We start from the raw sequence: 20,505 nt of genomic DNA, 5'->3' as shown, positions 1-20,505 counted from the left end.
AGATCCCCTTCCACGCTCAAAGTTTACGTGGCGGCTATTACAGCGTTCTCCGGAACAACGCTGGGTCAGTCACTAGGAAGGAACGATTTAGTCATCCGCTTCCTCAGGGGAGCTAGGAGGCTGAATTCACCCAGACCTCCTTCAGTTCCTATGTGGGACCTTTCTACAGTCTTGGCGGCCGTGAAAGGTGCCCCTTTCGAGCCTATCCAATCTATTAGCCTCAAACATTTGTCTTTCAAAACAGTGTTTTTGATGGCTCTCGCTTCGGTGAAGCGCATAGGCGACCTGCACGCGCTCTCCGTGAGCCCAGCGTGCTTAGAGTTTGGACCTAATGACTCTAAAGTCATACTCAAACCTAAGCATGGCTATGTGCCAAAGTCCCTCAACACGCCGTTTCGGGCTCAGGTTATCTCCCTGTCTGCCCTGCCGGGGTCAAGTGAGGAAGGGGACTCAAGTTTTCTTTGCCCTGTTAGGGCTTTGAGAGCTTACGTGTCCCGCTCCACTGTCTTCAGACAGACTGAGCAGCTCTTTGTCTCGTTCAGTGGACGTTCCAAGGGAATGGCTGTTTCGAAACAGAGCTTATCCAGATGGATAGTTGACGCCATAGCGCTGGCTTATACTGTCAAGGGCATTCAGTGCCCGTTGGGAGTCAGAGCGCACTCCACGAGGGGCGTTGCCTCCTCGTGGGCTTGGTCCAGCGGGATTTCCTTACAGGATATATGTACGGCGGCAGGCTGGGCCTCGCCGTCTACATTTATCAGGTTTTACAACCTAGAAGTTCCCGCCTTGCAGGCTAAGCTACTATCGGTGTAGCCGATTCAGCTGTCTAACTAGAACACTGAAATCGCATGCGCAACGCGCTACCGACTGTCTTATGGGCAGAATTGTGTAAGACCCACATTTCCCACATTCAGTTCAGGTTCCCCACCCTGTCTATGTGATGTCATATTCGCGTCTGCTGGCGCGACCATATAAGGACGGAGGGAATCCCCTCTTGTCTCTAGACTCTCTCTGTGAGGTCATGTTTACGTCTGCGGACGTTACAGTTTAGGGAATTAAGGTCCCCCATCCCTTATTCCCGGATTCTTTGTGAGTCTATCTGGTGATTATGCACTGTACATCTGGCTTAGCTTCCAGTGATCGGTGTTTTTTATCCCAGCACGCACGGCGTTTTACAAGGGGTTCCCGTAGCGTTTTGATAAAAACGGAGTACGAGAGGACTCTCGTAAGAGAACGTACTCGGTTACTAACGTAACCTTGGTTCTCTCTAGAAGAGGGAACGAGTACTGCGTTCTCTGCCGTGCATACGGTTCACTCTGGTTCGCTTCGGCGATGAAATTCAAGTGAATCAGCCTTTTCGAGCTCCTTTTATAGAGGTTAGCCACACCCGTCTCGGCGGGAAATGGCCAGGAGGGGGCGAAGCGCCCTCATTGGCCTGACGTCACCTCAGGCCTCGCTCAATAGGCTTATGCAGTTGCCGCAGAGCAGCCAATGAGCGAGCAAGCCGTCTCGCCATAGCTGACTACTGCTGCAACGCGCTTTACATGTATGAAAATTAAGGATAATTTTTTGCTTCAGTATTTCGTGAAAAGAGACTTTTCCCGTAGCGTTTTGATAAAAACGCAGTACTCGTTCCCTCTTCTAGAGAGAACCGAGGTTACGTTAGTAACCGAGTACGTTTTACTATCCATAGTTCATACCTGATGAGGGGAAATAGATGAATAAATTAACACAGACACGGAGCTGCTGCTGCTGCATATCATCAAAGTCTGTATTGTTTGAGCAGCGCGCGTGCGCCCTGCCCCCTCCTCAAGCAGGCGAACACTCCCAAAAGGTGAAAGCAATCAAATCATAGAACGATTGAGCAGGGAACATTAATCAACGAAATAAACACATTTAAGGAATAAATTCTCTTGTCATCCATATATCTTACATATAACATATTTACTACTATTTATCTACTTAATGATTTACAATTACGTATCTACTTTTGTAACCACCACACTCTCCCCCTCAAAATAAGATGTTGTCCCGACATCATTGTTTAAGTAATCAGTTAGGCTACAGCAATGCTCAATTTACAATATTTAATTCCACCCAGCAGTTGTTTTACGTAACATCAGATTTCACAACACTGTTACCAACATTTTCTTGCACAACATTCTTTTTTTTTTTTTCACAAGCAATCATTTGACCATACAAGAGTCCATATTACTTAATAGTCCAGAGGCACTTGTTCGTAAAAGTCCCATGGTTTAGTGTCAAAAAAGAAAGTTCTTTTAACACCACAGAGTCTCTTTTAGGGGGGAAAAACAGTCCATTAATTTGCCCCGGCAAAAATGGCAGAAAGTCCTTAAAGCAAGAAAAAAGATTCAAAAAGTGTAAACAAGAAAGTCTCAAAGTGTCCACAGTTTCAAGACCGCACAACAGTCCATTTTCTCAATATTTGGTAACAGTCCATTGTTTTTCTGTTTGCTCCTTTTTTTTTTTTCAATAGTTTCACACTATGGGCAATAAACAGTCTCTGGGTAGTGTGGTGTATAGCGGTACTTCACCTTCAACACAGACCATACTGTAACTAGTGACGTGGGGGTTTCATGTGGTAGTGCATTTCAGAGTTAATAGCACATATATGAGGGCTGGGGGTAACAAAGTGGCGTTGCTAACCAGGGTGTCGCAGCAGTCATTCCACTAGAGGCATAGTGTGGGTAATGGTCATTTCCCACCATTCGCACATTGTAGCATGATGGGACCCCAAAATTGTCATATGTAAACTTTTTGGGTGGCCGTTGCTTCCTCCTGGTGAATTGGTGCTCGTTGTCCTCCTCTGAGGTCCTGTACCTGGACTCAAGCGCTCCAGTTGTTTCGTCAACAGGTAAGTCTCGTTCCATTAGGTCCACAGCTGGTTCGTTTTCATGACACTCTTGTCTTATTACAGGTGCAAGGGCTGGCTCTTGAAGATTTATTTCTGACTTGACCGAAGGTGACTGTGGGCATGGTTCTGACACTGGAAAGCTAGATAGCGGCTTACAAGGTACGGATTGTGGTGGTAACGGATCCCTGTTTCCTAGGATATCACTGCTTTATTGTGGTCTATTCTCATAAGGCTCCACTCTGAAGTAGTACTCATCCTCTTCACTTTCATTATCACACTCTGGCTCACTTTCTCTCTCTCTGGTGAGCTGAGTTCTGCTTTTTCTTGGTTGATGTCCTTGCTTTGGTTTGACACTTTGAGGTGGTGTGATGTTAAGAGGTAGATGGTCACAGGAAAGAAGAAGATTGCGATGTAAAACTCTTGATCTACCTTTACTCTGCTCAGGTTTTACTTCGTAGATTGGTGCATCATCTGCCACCTGGCGTGTGACAACGTGAACTTCATCCTCCCAGTAATTCCGCAGTTTCCCGGTCCCACCTCTTAGAGTCAGGTTTTTTACGAGGACCCTGCTTCCTGGGAACAGGTCAGTACACCTCACTCGTTGGTCATAATTCCTTTTGTTTCTTTCTGCACACTTATTTGCCTGTTCTCTCGCAATCTCACAAGCTTCCTGCATTCCTTTTGTCCAATCTTTCCATGTACTCACTGTAACTTTGGGAGTTATTGTCGGAGTTGAGTCCGAAGAGAGCATCGATGGGCAACTTTGGTGAGCGTCCGAACAGAAATTGGAAAGGTGAGAAACCAGTCACGTCACATCTGGTACAATTATAGGCAAAGATCAATTTGTTCAATGCATCTTTCCAATTAGCTTTTTGTCTTTCAGTCAGGGTTTTCAGCATCTGCAATAATGTCCGGTTAAATCGTTCCACCTGTCCATTACCCTGGGGGTGGTAGGGGGTGGTCCTTGAGCCGGCAACGCCGCTGTACTTTTTGAGTTGGGTGAGTAGCTGGTTTTCAAATTCTCCCCCTTGATCGTGGTGAATTCTGGATGGAAACCCAAACTTCAGGGCGAAATCATTGAATAACCGGTCAGCTACTGTTTTTGCCGATTTTGAGGTGGTGGCATAGGCCTGGGCAAATCGAGTGAAGTGGTCGACGATTACCAAAATGTACTCATAGCCCCCTTTGCATTTGTCCAGATGGAGAAAGTCAATGGACACCAATTCAAATGGGTGGGTCGTTTTGATATTTTTAAGAGGCGCTCTTGTCTCACGACAGGTTTTTTTTTGTTTGATACAGCAGCAGGTTCTAAGAACATAATTTTCAATTTCTTTCTGCATGTAGGGCCAGAAAAACCGATCCCTAATGAGGCTTGTGGTGCGATCGAGTCCCTGATGACCCATCTCATCATGCATCTCTCTCAGAACAGTTCTTTTGAATTGTGTTGGTAACACCAGCTGTTTTCTTTGTGACGTCTGGCGGAACAGGATGCCATGTTCATCTAGCTTCAGCTTCTCCCACTCTCTCAGAAGAACTTTGGCTGGCGAGTTGACTGAACGCCACTGCTGAGGAGGTCTAGATCCTGCTTGTAAGTGTTCACTTATTACTCTAATGTCCTTGTCATCCTTTTGTACTTGTCTGATTTCCTCTTTTGACAGGGGTTTGAGGAGTCCATCATCTTCCTCCACACATACTGGAGCACTCTGAAAGGCCACAGCAAGGGACACATCTGGATCACGCTGGATCTCCACTGCTTGTACTACCGCTCCCACACAGTCAGATGAGAACTCCTCAGTACATTCTCTCATTGTCGTTTCCAGGTCGACTGGCATCCTGGAGAGTGAGTCTGCATCTATGTTTTCTCTACCGGGACGGTAGCGTATGGTAAAGTGGAAGTCTGCGAGCTCTGATACCCATCTACACCCGGTGGCGTTTAACTTTGCCGAGGTCAGGACATAGGTCAATGGGTTGTTGTCGCTGAACACTGTAAAGGTTGGTGCATAATACAGATAGTCTCTGAATTTTTCTGTTACAGCCCATTTCAGAGCTAAAAATTCCAATTTCCCACTGTGCAGGTGGTAATTTTTCTCTGCTGCTGTCAACGTTCGGGAGCCATAGGCAATTACTCTCAGCTTTCCCTTCTGGTTCTGATATAAAATTGCTCCTAAACCTTGGTTGGATGCGTCCGTATGGAGTATGAATGGTTGGGAGAAGTCTGGAAACCCTAGAACTGGAGGCTGAACCAGGCAATCAATCAATTTCTCAAGTACCTCCTGATGGTGTTCTGTCCACTCAATCGATTTACTTGATGGTACCACATGATTCCGTTTGTTATTTCTTATGTTGTGCTTTCCTTTCCTCTGTGGTTCACCGTCAGTGTTAGCTTTTAGCAGATCATAGAGGGGACTGGCAATCCGGGAGAAGTCTTTGAGGTATTGCCGATAATAGCTGAGCAGGCCAAGAATCTTGCGCAGCTCTCCTACTGTGCTCGGTTTCTTTTCCTTAAGTGCCGTTACAGCGACTGTGTCCGCGGGATCCATACTACTGCCTTCAGCTGAGACAATTCTTCCCAGGTAACGCACCTCCTTCTTAAAGAGCTCACATTTTTTAGGTTTTAACTTGACTCCATGGGATTGCAACCTTTTAAGCACTCTCCGTAACGCGGAGAGTGCTCCTGAGCACTGAGTGATCAGGTGGAAACCTGATCGTCGAAGGACTCAGTGAAGACCAGGATGTCATCTAAATAGGGTATGCAAATTTTATCTCTCAATCCTTCCAGGCATTCCTCCATAAACCGTTGGAACGCTGCAGGCGCATTCATAAGGCCGAAGGGGATACGGATCCATTCGTAGAGGCCCCATGGTGTGGTGAATCCAGTCAGATACCTGCTCTCTGGGGACATGAACCCTTGGTGGTATGCTTTTCCCTGGTCCAGTAGAGAGAACCATGCATTGCCCCCCAAGCCATCGAGGATATCCTGCACCCTGGGTATTGGCTGGCGATCAGGGATTGTTTTGCTGTTCAGGCCCCTATAGTCAATACACAGCCTGAGACTGCCATCTTTCTTTCGAACGCAGACAATTGGGGACGAGTAAGGGGAATGAGACTTGGTCACCCATCCTTGAGCAATCAGATCATGTAAGTAGTCTTTCATTTCTTGGTATAATGGTTTAGGGACTGATGTGTATGTGCGGGCAACAGGAGTGTAATCATTTAATAAGATACTCAGATGCAAACCTGGGACACAGCCGATATCGTCGTCTGACTTCGAAAAGGCATGACACTCTTCACGTAACATCCTCTTGACTTCTTGTTGTTGGGGCGGAGTTAAATGGCTCACATCCACTGGAGGGTCCCATCGATCTGTATTGGGAGCTGCCTCAGTGATCTCTGGTAGGACCTGCGTAACAGATGCTGTGGCTTCACACTGTGCATTTGATATTGGTAAAACAGACTTAACTGGCTGCAGAATTCCTAGCTCTGTTCTACCACCGAGCGTGATGTCGTGATCTGTTCCATTCTGCACATTGATAGTAATTATTGGGCGGGCCCCCTTTTCCAGAAGGAAGAGAGTATCAAAGAGTTCAAGGCCATCTGGGTACATTGGGTTAACGTGTGGCTCAAACAGTAGCACCGTATCTTGTTTCACGTGAGGCATTTTTACCAGACACTGAATTTGCATAATGGTGTGCTTCTCTATGTTCACAGGTTCCTTCCTGGTTCTTACTACGTACTCGCTGAGCCTCTCTGCAGTCACCAAATTGATGAAGGTATGTACACTTTTCTTCTTTATGCTAGGGAAAGCCTTCCTGACAGTTCTGTACAAACATACATTAGTCACATCATTAGATCCATTTGTTTCACTCCGTCTCATTATTTGTTCTATCACGTTATACCCGATGATAGGTCTGGACAATTCTTGGTCCTTCAAGACAAGCACAGGAATGAGTAACTGTTTCACATTCATTACAGGGGATGCTAGTTTAAAGGTAATCTCCACCCATCCGCTATATGGCATGTTCGTTCCATTGGCTGCCACCAGACGCAGACTATCTGGTGCTTCCGTTGCCTCTGAAATGTTTCTCAGTGTCACTTCCGGTGCGTATCTGGCTTTCCACTGCTCATCGATAATGCATACTTGAGAGCCGGTGTCCCATAATGCTTCTGTCTTTTGCCCCTGCAAGTAACAGGTCACAAGACACTGTTTGCCCACTATAGACGTGACTGCAGAATGCTGGTTAACTTGACAAGGGGCTGTTACAATACTATCAAGGGACTGGAACTCAAGCGGTCTCTGGTGGCTAAGGCTACATCTGTCATGTTTTTGGGACTTCTCTACCGCTCGGATCACACCCTGTCCCGTGGGGGCAACCCGCTCCGGTTTAACGGAGCTCCTGGCTGAGGCCTGGTGCCTTTGCTCCTACAGCCAGCTGAGAAGTGCTCACTGCTGCCACCGTGGTAACAATGGGTGCAAGGTTCCTCTGATTTACGCTGCTGGCAATGGAAACATTGTCTGGCCTGTGACGGACGGGGCTGGCGGAACTGATAAGGGTGCTGTTGTGGTGGCACCATATACTGCTGGGTTGCAAAACTTGAAGGATGAGTTGCATAATTGATGGACATGGGATGCTGCGGAGGAGAAGGATACACATATGGCTGTCCATGGTGAGTCTCTGGTACTGTATAATGCTGGCTTGACTGGAGATAGTGTTCTTGTGGAACAGATGGACACTGAGCTGGGTTTGCAGGTGTAAGCATTATGTTCTGTTCCCTCACCTGTTTCTGACTTTGTGAGAACTGGTGTGGAGGCATGTATGGACCTGCCTGCTGTGAACATGTAGCTGTATCCGGTTTCCAGGTCTGATGCTCTTGGACTGTCCATCCTGATGTCTGTCGGGAACCCTGAGATGAGAGCTGATGCTGTGGGGACACTGCTGCTGTTGGTTCCTTATTATAGACTGAAAAACACTGCTGAGGAACAGGTAATGGTTGTTGCATTGTTTCTTTAATCTGCATGATATCATCACTCAGGCTTTTCAGTTGCGACATTAAATCGAGCTTAGATGGTTTGGGCTGGACTTTTTGTTCAGGGACAGGCTCGCTTAGCTGCACAGCATGAACAGTACCACTCTTTTCAGATTTTCGTTTGTTTTGTCTTTCAGATTCATTCGAGCAAGCGATATTGAGTTTTTCCAGCAACACCTCATCGGGAACAGTGGGATCTGAGAGGCATGTTTGAATGTCACTTTGGACGCGATCATTTTGCAATCCGGTCAAGACTGTGTGCAAAAACATATTCTGGACTAAAGCAGGATCATATTTTAAGCCTGAATCATCCTCCTGAGAAGCAAACAGAATTTTCTGTCTAAGATCAAGGGCTCGTATTAGGAAGCTTTGTGGTGTTTCTCTACTGCGCTGAGCTTCGGTGGTGAGTTGCTTATATAGCTCAGTAGCATTTTTCTCCTGATAATGAGACCGAAGTATGCGTCTCAGCATGGGGAGAGTCAGCCCTGCCTTTCCCTCCAGATAGCTCCGCAGCTGAAGCCCTGGTGTGATAGCCCTGATGACAGAATCTACTATTTCCTGTTCTGCATAGCCCTTTTTAAGTCCACCTTCTATCTGCCGTGCCAGACTGGAGAATGAGAGACGGTCCTTCTGCCCTAGATCTCCTATTAGACCAGAAATTTTGAAGTCTTTCTGCCATGTCGCGTTCACTTGTCTCTGATATGTGGGTGAAGAATAAGCTGGGTTCTGGGCTGCATATGTCTGTCTGTCTGCTGTATTTTGTAATGCTGTGGGGCTAATATACATGGTAGAAAACAATTCAGCTGTACTCTCTCCACTTTCTTGTATTGTTTTCTGGGCTGTGTTAACATCTCCAAGTTTAATTTCCTCCCTCTCTGTATCTTTTTCAGGAGCATTACTTGTGATTCCCGTGAGCTGGATCAGTTTGTCATTAATTGTTAACAGTTCAGCCATACCGCCATCTTCTAACTCCTCTAGCTCAGCTCTTAGTAAATGGTTACTAAGGAGGCTCAACAGGAATAAACGAGTCACATTTGTCTCATCTTCTCGTGTTAAGTGAAGAAAGACACTGAGTTTTGTCAGTTTTTCCCGTGATAGTGTGCATAATTTCTCACAAATTTCCTCTTGAAGATGTTTAAACTCCTCCATTTCTGCTGCTATGTAGACAGGCTTTTGAGGGTGTTTACCTTACTGACTTGACCTTGTGACAACTCCAAGTGCACACACTGCTCAATCAGTCTTTACCACCACTCATCCGGAATATCCCACACTGCTGCTCATCTGGGTCATTAAGAAGGGGACGATGTTGCAAAATGGGCTCTACCGGTCATGGAGTCACTCCATCGAACATCTATCCCAGCGGTGCCTCCAAAATGTAGTACCCTTACCGCCTGATGAGGGGAAATAGATGAATAAATTAACACAGACACGGAGCTGCTGCTGCTGCTGCATATCATCAAAGTCTGTATTGTTTTTTTATACAATGTAAAACAGTTCAATCACTCTTATGACAGCGCAATGACAGCGCATCATTTCAAGAGTAGTAATCACAAAATATAGAACAGAACTATACAGTATTTTCCCTTTACTGCTGTGTCTACAGATTAAGCATTATGTACTATGAGATATTCACTGATAACATTTATGACATTTTCCATGTGAATAAATCCTAAAAATGTGTTCATGTTTGCCAGAATTATTCTTTCTGATACACTTTTTAGTACAGACACTCATTTTCACAGTTATTTGGCACTTACAACTTACTCATTGTATTATTTCACCAAAACACATGTTATTTGTGGACTTTACTCTAATATTGCGTATTTTCTCTGAGACCGCATGGTCTCCATCACTAGCATGGAAATGTGTAACTAGCACGCGTGACGCAGCACACAGACGTGACTTGAAGCGAACTTTTACATGTCCGTAATAACAGTAAACTTAAACACTTTAAACAATGTGGTTAACATTTCTTAAACTCTTACATATTAAAAACATACTCTTATTGTTTTACTATCCATAGTTCATACCTGATGAGGGGAAATAGATGAATAAATTAACACAGACACGGAGCTGCTGCTGCTGCATATCATCAAAGTCTGTATTGTTTGAGCAGCGCGCGTGCGCCCCGCCCCCTCCTCAAGCAGGCGAACACTCCCAAAAGGTGAAAGCAATCAAATCATAGAACGATTGAGCAGGGAACATTAATCAACGAAATAAACACATTTAAGGAATAAATTCTCTTGTCATCCATATATCTTACATATAACATATTTACTAGCCTACTATTTATCTACTTAATGATTTACAATTACGTATCTACTTTTGTAACCACCACACTAGCACTTCATCCTTGATAAAAGGTGGAACATTTGACAAAGTCACCTTTTTAGCTGGTGTAGAAAGTGGAAGTACAGGTGCAAATGAACCCCTCAATTCAATGCCCTTTTCTACCATCTCATTTGCCTTTTCTGCCGTGCTCAAAAAAAGTACAATTGCATTGTTCATCTTTGAAGCAGCCACAACGCATGCATGTCCAATAACATTTCCAACAGCTAAACTACATTCCTCTGCACTGCCCGCCGCCACGATTTTAACTCCATGCCGACGCGTGAGGGAATCTAAAACACCACCTGTATGGGCCGCCATACGTAAAACGCCCTCAAACTTTTAACAGTCCTTTTATCACCCAGTCACAACACATACAGTTTTAACAAAAATACACATAAAACATACAACATTAAAAAATGAAGCCACAGCGGGCACAAACACCTCGCGCTCAGCTGTCCACTCGCTCTCACCAGAGCACGACGACGACGCACCTTTCTGGAGGGGGCGTACTGTTACATATATTTTCTGTTTTGATTCTGTTTTCCTGTTTGCCCTGTTATTTGACGTAGTTTCATGGAGTGTGCCAGTTTGTTCCCTTGATTATTATTCCATTCAACAGTTGTTCAATTAATTCATTTAGCCTGGCTGTGACTCTGTTTTGTTCAGTTCTTTGTTGAGTCTCGTCTTGGTTATGATTGGTGGATGATTTTCCCCATGATTCTTATGTATTCTTAGGATTATTGGATTAAAGACTTTTGATTGAGCTATTCGTCTTAGTTCACTTACTTACACAGCGACTCGTGACAGTGCACAATAAAGTTCAAGTACAAGTCCACATTTGCTTGCAGAGTGGTTTAAACAAAGTAATAATTACATGCTTGATGCAAAAATATACACAATCAAAAAGGCTACTGTTAAACATCAAATGTCAGTGTGCATCTAGAGAAGAAAAGCATAAGGTTATTCTAACAGTTCAGTCAGGAGCTCAGAGAGGTTTCATTTTGACAGTATCACCAGGAAACACCTGCATATTTGTGGGAAGAATATATCCGGTCTGTTAAAAATATATTACATAAACAGTCACAGTTAGCCATTTCAGTTTCAATTTTAATGTTCATTTAGTTCAGCAAATACAATATAAAGATTGGATTTGAAATACCAACAGCTCTAAGATTATCAACAGAACAATCTCATTTACTCTGTGTAACTAAACTGTGTGTCTGTCTCATATTTTGTTTCTTTTTTGAATGGGCTTTTTTGAGTTTTACTTACTCTCAAAAGTTGATATATATATTGTCAATGTAAATACATTTGACAAATCAATTGGATAAACACAGTAATTTAAGTTTACGAAATAAACCAAACAAAATGATTACAGTGTAATAGTGTAATTGTGAATGGAGATGCGAAGGTTTTAGTGAAACTGAAAAGGTTGTATAGCAGGAAAATAATAATGATGGCATATTAGGGAAAGAGGCATTAAAATACACACACTCAATACGATAATATTTAGGAGTCATGACATGCAGTAAATTCAACGGAGATGTGCTGCAGAGTGCTGTACAAAAATCTCCATCATGTCATATTGAGGTTTGCCCCTTAACATTGTTGTACAAGATGTAGAACATTTGGAGCCAAACTCTATTATAAAGCCCTTCTTCATTTCTTTTTTATTTAATAAAAAATAAAATAATAATAATTAAGAAAAAGATCTCTTTATTTATTTCTGTTCTATTTCAGAATGTATATATCATTTAGGATCTATAACTAATTGAACTGTGATGCCAGTTGGTGTACATGGTCAAGTAATAATTTTTATTTTTTTTTCAAAAATGAAAAAATAAAAATAATACCTTTTTAATTTGCTTGTAGATTCTCTGTGTGAAGCCTTAAGGTGAAACATGATGATGAAAAAGAGAAACACATTATGGATAAAGTGATCATTAATTTACAGATGTTTCTGACATTTTTGTTATGAACTAAAATACTGTGCCCCACCCCACTGTATACACAGAGTGACAGTCCATAACAAAAACAGACCTCTCACAAGAAAGCTTTTCATCAGATCCTGGTGTTTAAGTTCCAGTATATATTTTGAGTCTGCTTGCAGAGTGTGGTTTAAACAAAGTAAATACTATTTTTGATTCTAAACATATAAAATAGCAAGGTTATTGTTAGAAACCAAATGGAAGTGAGCCTGAAGAAAAGCATAATGTTATTTTAACAATTGGATTCACTATAGTGATAATTCATTTACAGATGCTTCTGATATTTTTGTATTTGACTGAAATACTGTGCCCCCGTCATACACAGAGAGACAGTCCATCACAAAAACAGACCTCTCACAAGAGAGCTATTCAGTCAGATCCTGGTATCAGAAAATAAACATTTATCTTTAAGATTAGCGATCATTAAATTTTCATATGCCAATGCCACTATTTATTAATATACCAGAAAGAGCTAGTTTGAGTGTTTATATTAAAATGTGGGTATAACTTACAAATTAAAACTTGAGATTTTTTAAATAATAATCTAAAATGACGCTGTAAGATTTGCGGTCCCAATATGCCTCATGTCAATGACCCAGTGCTGAGGGAGAAAGTTATCTCATCTCACTTTATTGGCACTTTTGTCTGAGTAAGAATATGAGGCGAGTTACACAGAGTTAACCAATAAGAGTTTACCTTCCATCATATAGGAATACATTGAATAACAAGTCCATATGGTCAGTTTCTGGCTACCACAAGCACATCTGCAGCCAAGAGAACCCTATACTGTGTTAGAATAGGGAGAATAGGAGACCATTCCCCATCCTAACCTAGAGGTCCACATAATGAGGAACAGATGTTGCCAGTAACTTCTTAGGGAACAAATAAATCCTTCTGTCATATTCTACCATCCTAGAATTCTTTCAGACACCATAAAAAAAAATTATACACTAAGTTTGTTGAGGACTGTTTTAAGAGGTCATTGTTAATTGTAAGGGGTTTATGAAATGAAATGTTTCACTGTGGCCACTCCATGCACAGTGATGCATGCCACCTCAAATTCTCCTCATGCAACAGGCTTTACAACAACCTCTTGATGGACTCAGCACATTTTAAATAAAGCTATAAGCATTTAAAATGTTTAAAGGCATATTTGAGATGTGCAATGCCATTATTATGCCATGAATTTATTTAAACTAGAAATGTAGCCAATAGACAATATTAAGCTGTGGACCATTACAGATGAAAAGGTTAACCTTTTAAGGTTAACCAATTTTGTGTCTTGAATAGTGGCGCCTCCAGAATTTTTTCATAGGGGTGGCCAGATGGGGCCACTTAAAATCTTGGGGTGGCACACCAAAACTATAAACCATAATTTCAGAATTGTATTCTACTGTTGTAGTAAGCCGGCCTGTAGAAAACTATCAGAAAGACTTAAGGAATCTCCTAATGATATACTTTGGTTTATTGTGTATTTAATGTTACTAATGATATAATGTGCATAGACTAATAACAGTACAGTTAACATTTTGAGTTGCACAACTATTCTGTTTTATTTTGCAATAATATTTGGCATAAGGTTATTGCAAACAAAACAGTTACTGGGGAAAAGCAGATACTGGCAGATACATATAAAAGCAAGGACAGAAACAATCACATCTTTGCTTTATGTAACAGGACTTTCCCAACAGGGATCAATAGTCTGATTCTGATTACCAGGCTATGGTATGTGTAAGAAACACTTATATCTTTGCTTAATGTAAAACAAAAATAATTATTACTGTTACAAAAAGAACTTCCCAACAGGGATCAATAGTCTCTGATTCTGATTACCAGGCTTCAGAATAGCTTGCTATGTTTTTTGGCAAACACATCCACAAAGTCACAAGATTACAGTTAACACCTTTAAATAGGCCTATTACATAAATGTATTATGTATTTTTATTAAACTTAATGAGTGTATAAATCAGCAGCAAAAAGTCATTCTTGAAAAAATCTGCACAGTAATATAAAATCTAAATATGTTAATAAAAACAAATTACTATTAGTTATCTTATAAAATTCAATCAGGCAATCATACATTTCACAATTTTATATTTATATATTAATGTCAAGAATTCAGAAGTGTATATATATTGATATAGCCTACACTACAAATAAATAATATACAACTAAATTATGCTTATTTTAAATATATTGAGCAGGCTAGGTATAAAAAAATATAGGCTTTTAATAATCTTTCAGTGCGCAAAACCATTATAATATGAAACGCTTCAAAACAGAGCGCACAAAGCGCGTATGCGCATCGCGGGTGCAGAATGATGTGCTCAAAGCAACATGGAGTCAGTGCTGCGCTGCACAAGTGCGCATTTAAAAGTTCACGGCACAAAGCGAAGAAATGTCGAGCGCACAAATCCTAGTGTATATCTGTCCAAGTTTATTGATCATTTGTTTCACAGTTTTAAATTCCAGTTATTGTGCGTTTGATGCCGATTCATAGATGTGTGTGATCTAGCACACGGTAGTGAGTCGTTTAAAAACAGCAACAAACTCCAACAAAATAAAGTCATTTTATGCAAATCCACAGCCTTTTATCTACAGATCATGCATTATAATGTGAATATATCATATTGGAGAGAGTTTTACCGTGCATCCAACCGGAAGAGGCGCGCGCGCTGTTTAAATACTGAATGGAGAATGATTGACAGCCGCAGAGGAGGGAAAACGAGTTTCCGTATACTTTAATGATGTAAATAGACTTCTGTCCCTCACAATAAGATATGGAATGACTTCAGATGAATCTGTCACCCAAACTGACGTGAAAAAAGCGGGAGGCGCCGAAAAGCGCGCTGTTTGCACCCCTGCTTGTCAAAACATGTCAAAGACACATCAAAAAGCTGCTGTAACAGTATACTGTAACCATTTGGCACTTAAAAAGCACATGTCACGACACATAATTCCCCGTCTTCTTTTACTAAAGAATATTTTTGACTTATTTACTTACCGGTAGTCTTCTTTCGTCTTCTTTCTTAACTTCTTTTGAAATTGTTGACCGACGGGCAACTGTCTGAGCGCGCAACAGCGGCATGGACGGAGGGGCGGGGGAGTACTGGCTTCTGTGTGCGATCGAAGGTCTAGAGCGGCTTGCCTGCCTGGCTGTGCATTAGGGATGAAATGCATAACTGATGCTACCAAAATTTATACTGGCCAGTAGGGTGGCCAGGAGTCGGCCAGGGGTGGTCACGGCCACCCCTGGCCACCCCCTGGTGGCGCCATTGGTCTTGAACTGAGGTTTTTGTCATAACTTTTATCACTGTGGCCGCTGTATTGCACAATGGTCCAAACCTATTCATGGGCCGCTTAAGATTTGTCCCATCCCTTCAATAGCCTACTTGAAATGTCAATATAAGCACAGTCAAATATATAGTAGACTGTATACCAGACAAAGAATAAACAACATATAATTAGGCCTACTGAATTCTATTAAACCAATGACCTGAAATCACATAGAAGCCTAAATTCTATAGGAGGCAAATAATGCTCCCTAAAAGCCAGACTGCTAATAAAGCTAATAGCATGAGTCATAAAAAAAACATTTTAAATCCTTTTAAATTGTGTAAAACTAAAAAGTAAAAACACTTAATTCGTCTTGCTCAGTTAATGTTTCGATAGCTTTCGTTTGATGTTACGTATAGATTTCCTCTGTTTCGTGGACAAGAAATTGTATATACAACTTAAAATATATTTTCCCCAAAATAAGTGTTGTAGTATAACCTTCAGGACAGCAGTGATGTGTGAACTGAATTTGGCAACAATATAGTGAATTACAGTAAAGTTATTGAATAGTTTTCATAAAAATCATAACATTTACATTTACAACTGTATAAAATTTAAAATATATATTTTTCCAAAATAAGTGTTGTAGTAGGCTATAACCTTCAGGACAGCAGTGATGTGTGAACTAAATTAGGCAACAATACAGTAAATTACAGTGAAGTTATTGAATATTTTTCATAAAAATCATAAAACTTCTACATTTACAATAGTATATACAATTTAAAATCTGTATTTTTCCCAAAATAAGTCTTGATGTGTGAACTGAATTTGCCAACAATACAGTGAATTACAGTGAAGTTTTTGAATATTTTTCCTAAATAATAATCATAAAAAATATGCAAAACGATATTTATACAAAATAAGTGTTGTAGTATAACCATCAGAACAGCAGTGATGTGTGAACTGAATTTGACGACACTATAGTGTGTGTCAGTGAAGTTATTGATTGTTTTCGTAGTAACGCTTTTCGGGTTTTGCACTTTTCAGACGGTCCCTTCGGATCTGTCTCGCTGCCGCCTGCGCATAGAGATCAATGTATTTTGTCCACTGCGAGGGAAAGCTCGTTTGGAGGAAAATTAGGTTGTAGCTGCTTGTCTACATTACTACGATTAAAAAGAGGTGTTATTTGTGCAGTAACAACGTTTAGCTCACGAGTTATTGACCCGGGAAGTTCGAATCTGTGAATTTACTGCCAACTTTACTCAACTGCACTAGTTCTCTTCCGCAGTCGGTGATGCAGGGAGTCTTGTGATTGGTTTTCAAGCCAGCCAATCAGAATTTAGCAGTCTCGTCTCTGATTGGCTGGAATTATGGCATATTGTTAACGCTGGGTTGTGTTGAGCAAGCGAGCCGTCTGCGCTTAGAGAGCGCTCACGGCTGGTATGAAAGGAGCAAGAAAGTGAAACTTTGCACACGCGAAAGAGAACGTCCGCGCACATCCAAATACTTATTTTAAATGCAAAATTGATTTTCGTTCGCTCGCAATGTTTTCTTATCTGCGAGACGAACATTTCTCCGCAAAACTCAGTTCACGCAAGTGCGAAATGGCCTTTTGCACGCTCAAAATGTGATCTTGCGCGCGCAGAATTGTGACCGAAATCTCACCCCATAATAAATGCCCTGTCCAAATACCCACACTTGCGGTCTTGGCCACTCGAGAGTGCGGTCAGGCGACAGGAAGGGAGTTCGCAAGACTGTCATATAGATATAGCCTATCATCCGTTCAAGTCCTACTGGGAAGTTCGTATTTACGAAGTGAAACGTGTGAAGTCGTGTACGGCGTGCAGGCGCGTTTAAGTCACCTTCGTTGGAGTAAGACTGCGGTGTACTTTCTCTCAATTAAATTACACAAAAATACAGCAAGGTTCACTTCAAGAAAATTAAGATCAAAGAAATGTGCATTAGGCGTGTTTTGCTTTTCTTTTTTTACTTCTTTTTTTAATGAATGAATTCGACACTGAAAGCTTTATCTTTATATTTTGGTATAGTGCTATACTATTTTGTGCAGGCTTTAAGTAGCCTATTGTGGTATACAGCTGGGCTGCGTTCAGCCCCGACAAAACGTTGCACAACGTTTTTTAAACAGAAATGGTGATGCGTTGAACACACTGTTCTGATGACGCAAGAGTTGCAACTATGGCAGCTGAGAAGGCCATTCTTTGTGTTCTTTGTGAAGAATTTTCGGAGCCTGATGAAGTCGGTATAAATATGTGTTTAATGCTACAAAATATGCCCGATGTTACAGTTACTGCACTTGTCGTCGAGTGAAGGGATTGCTGAAACTGACATGGAAGCACACATCTTACCTAATTCAGACTAAAACACATCTATTTAGCCTCACATACTTATTTTATTTGTAGTTCATACTGTTTTAATACCCTGTATTTTTTTCCCCTCATTTTTAGGAAAAGCACTTAATTACCATTGTTTATTTCTAAACCAAATGTCATACACTTGCAATGAAGCTAAAAATATATACAACTACATCATTATGTTGATATCCTATATTTTTACAATAAAACTTACGACAAACATGTTTTCTAATATCCTCAGTTGTTGCCTATACTGAGCTGCATCGAACACATTTGTAAATGACTTTCCTTGAACCCATTGTGCGAGTTCACTTTAATACTGCGTGCTTTATATACATGTTGCTTCTGATTGGACTGCAGTTCTGACACACCCACCAAACAAGAGAAAACGTCTCCGGTTACTATCGTAACCTCGGTTCCCTGAGAGGCGGGAACGAGACATTACGTCACTGACGTATATGGGAACTCCCTTCCTCCTCATTTTCACTGAAATCTTATTGGCTAACGCCAGCTGGAGACAGCTGGCCAATTGACGCGAAACATGCAAATGCTGACCGGTCCGCGGGCAGTATAAATAGCATGGGCGCGACAATTACGTCAGAATCAAGACTGAACGCTAGCACAGCTGATCAAACGGCGAGCACGGCGGCTGACGTAATGTCTCGTTCCCGCCTCTCAGGGAACCGAGGTTACGATAGTAACCGGAGACGTTCCCTTTCAAGGCGGTCACTTCGACATTACGTCACTGACGTATATGGGAACTGTATAGAATCCCGCCGTGAGCGCAGTGAAGATAAGCCCTGAACGGGGTCAAGCTACACTCCCACGAGAGACAACAGTTCTAAGCCGGCAGCGCCGCTAGGAGCACTCGAACCGATAGGCGAAACTTGACCAAGAAACGTCTGTTCCAACCTTACCAAGTTGCATATCCAATGCAATGAAGCGAAGGCTGCACTGGAGGGCAGCACAACACCATAAACACTCAAGCACAAGAGTTAACACAGTGTCGACAGCAATAGCGGTGACAGCTGCATAACCTTATAGCCATACACAGAGTTAACAGCACTTTCAAAACTACTGCGTAATGTGGAAACCACTATGTAACATTATAGTCATAACACAGAGTTAGCAGCAATGGTAACTCTGCATAATGCAGACTAGGCCTACTGCACAGCTGGTGGTAAGAGTTCATGCAGTACATAAATAAAACTCACCGAACCCACGACACTATAGGCAGTGCATAAAACTTGAAACCCTGGCAAACGTGTTCTGAGAAGACAGCCAGCATACCTAATCCCGTAGGCATTAAACCACATTGAAAAGCGTCGAATTCAGTGAGAAAGTCTCAGTATAAAACAGCACGTCCCTAGTACCATCCACCAAGCACACAAACAGCTAGTCAGACTGCTGCCTAGTGATCCACGTACATCCGCAAAGCCCTTACAGGGCCAACAGCACTCTGAGCATCGGCATCATGCGAGGCTGACGGCTCAGCAGATAAGGCGGGCAGGGATCAATCTGTGCTCTGAACAGTGTAAGCGACTTCGGAACGCAGCTTGGTATCGGACGGAGAGTGACGCTGCAGTCACTAGGTCCGAGACAATGCAACATCATTCACGTAGAATGAGCGTAGGTCTCCAAGTGCTTGCTTGGGCGAGAGCAGGTGGAAAGGGCATCTCAAAGAGAGCTCTCAGCACTTATTAGTGTGAAGTGTCTTGCTCAACTCAGGACCCAGCAGCGGACACACAAGAAGGTTCCACAGCCTGGGGCTGGGGGCCAATCGTCTGTAGAAGCAGGACCTTCCTGAGGGGGATTGTCATGGGGGAGCCCCATAACTCTCTCAGGTCCGTGAACCGGGGATGATAGGCCAGTAAGGGGGTCACGAGGAAACGGACACTCCCTTGTAGAACATAGTCCGATGTTCTATAGCTGATTTACAGGAGTGCAAATTAACACATAGCTGAATGTACATAAACACAGTGCCAGTGGCCGTAGCGACAACAACTGTGAATATACGCAGTTAGATAATAGCCCCATTATAGCATAGCACCTCAGAAGTACATAAACACAGTCGTAGCCGTAGCTAGAACTGTGAGTATACGAGTTAGTACAGAATAGCCAGTTGCACTGAAGGAAACGGGGCAACATAACAGCGTAGCACATGTACGTAACAGCATCGCTCGCTGTAGTGCCAACTATACGCAGTAGCTCAGTATAGGCACTGAAGGATATGGGGCAACACCGCAGCATGAACACATCCATGTGCAAATAAATGCAGCGCAGGTCGCCGTATCGACAGAGACTGTGAATATGCACAGTTCGACTGGGATAGCTAGTTGCACTAGATACAGGGCAACATGACAGCATAACACAAGTGAATAAGAATAGCGAATCCATGTATGTATATAAACGCAGCGTAAGTCACCATAGCTGAGATGCACAGTTAGATCAGGATGGCTAGCTGCACTGAAGGAAACAGGGCAGCATTACAGCATAACACATCCGTGCACGTACATACATCCAGAAACTGTGAATATGCATGGTTAGATAGGATAGCTAGTTTTGCACTGAAGGAACAGGGCAACAAAATAGCAAAAACACATCCTTGTACACATAAGTGCAGTGTAGTCGCCGTAGC

The 20,505-nt window shown here is 42.3% G+C and overlaps 1 protein-coding gene and 1 gene segment (V, D, J or C); both read right to left on the bottom strand.

Moving 5' to 3' along the window:
* The window catches only part of LOC309475875 (Ig mu chain C region membrane-bound form-like), a 178,512-nt gene that overhangs the window by 62,349 nt on the left and 95,658 nt on the right, over positions 1-20,505 (bottom strand).
* Positions 5,581-12,227, bottom strand: LOC309475862 (uncharacterized protein). The gene is made up of 2 exons (XM_082138800.1): positions 12,085-12,227; positions 5,581-9,291 (listed from the first exon to the last, which is right to left on the bottom strand). The coding sequence occupies exon 2, from the start codon at positions 9,047-9,049 to the stop codon at positions 7,223-7,225; it is 1,827 nt and encodes a 608-aa protein (XP_081994926.1). The 5' UTR covers positions 9,050-9,291; positions 12,085-12,227; the 3' UTR covers positions 5,581-7,222.

This window comes from Leuciscus leuciscus, assembly GCF_965113295.1.
Source record: "Leuciscus leuciscus genome assembly, chromosome: 1".
Classification (NCBI taxonomy): Eukaryota; Metazoa; Chordata; class Actinopteri; order Cypriniformes; family Leuciscidae; genus Leuciscus; species Leuciscus leuciscus.
This window is presented reverse-complemented; position numbering and strand designations above follow the sequence as displayed.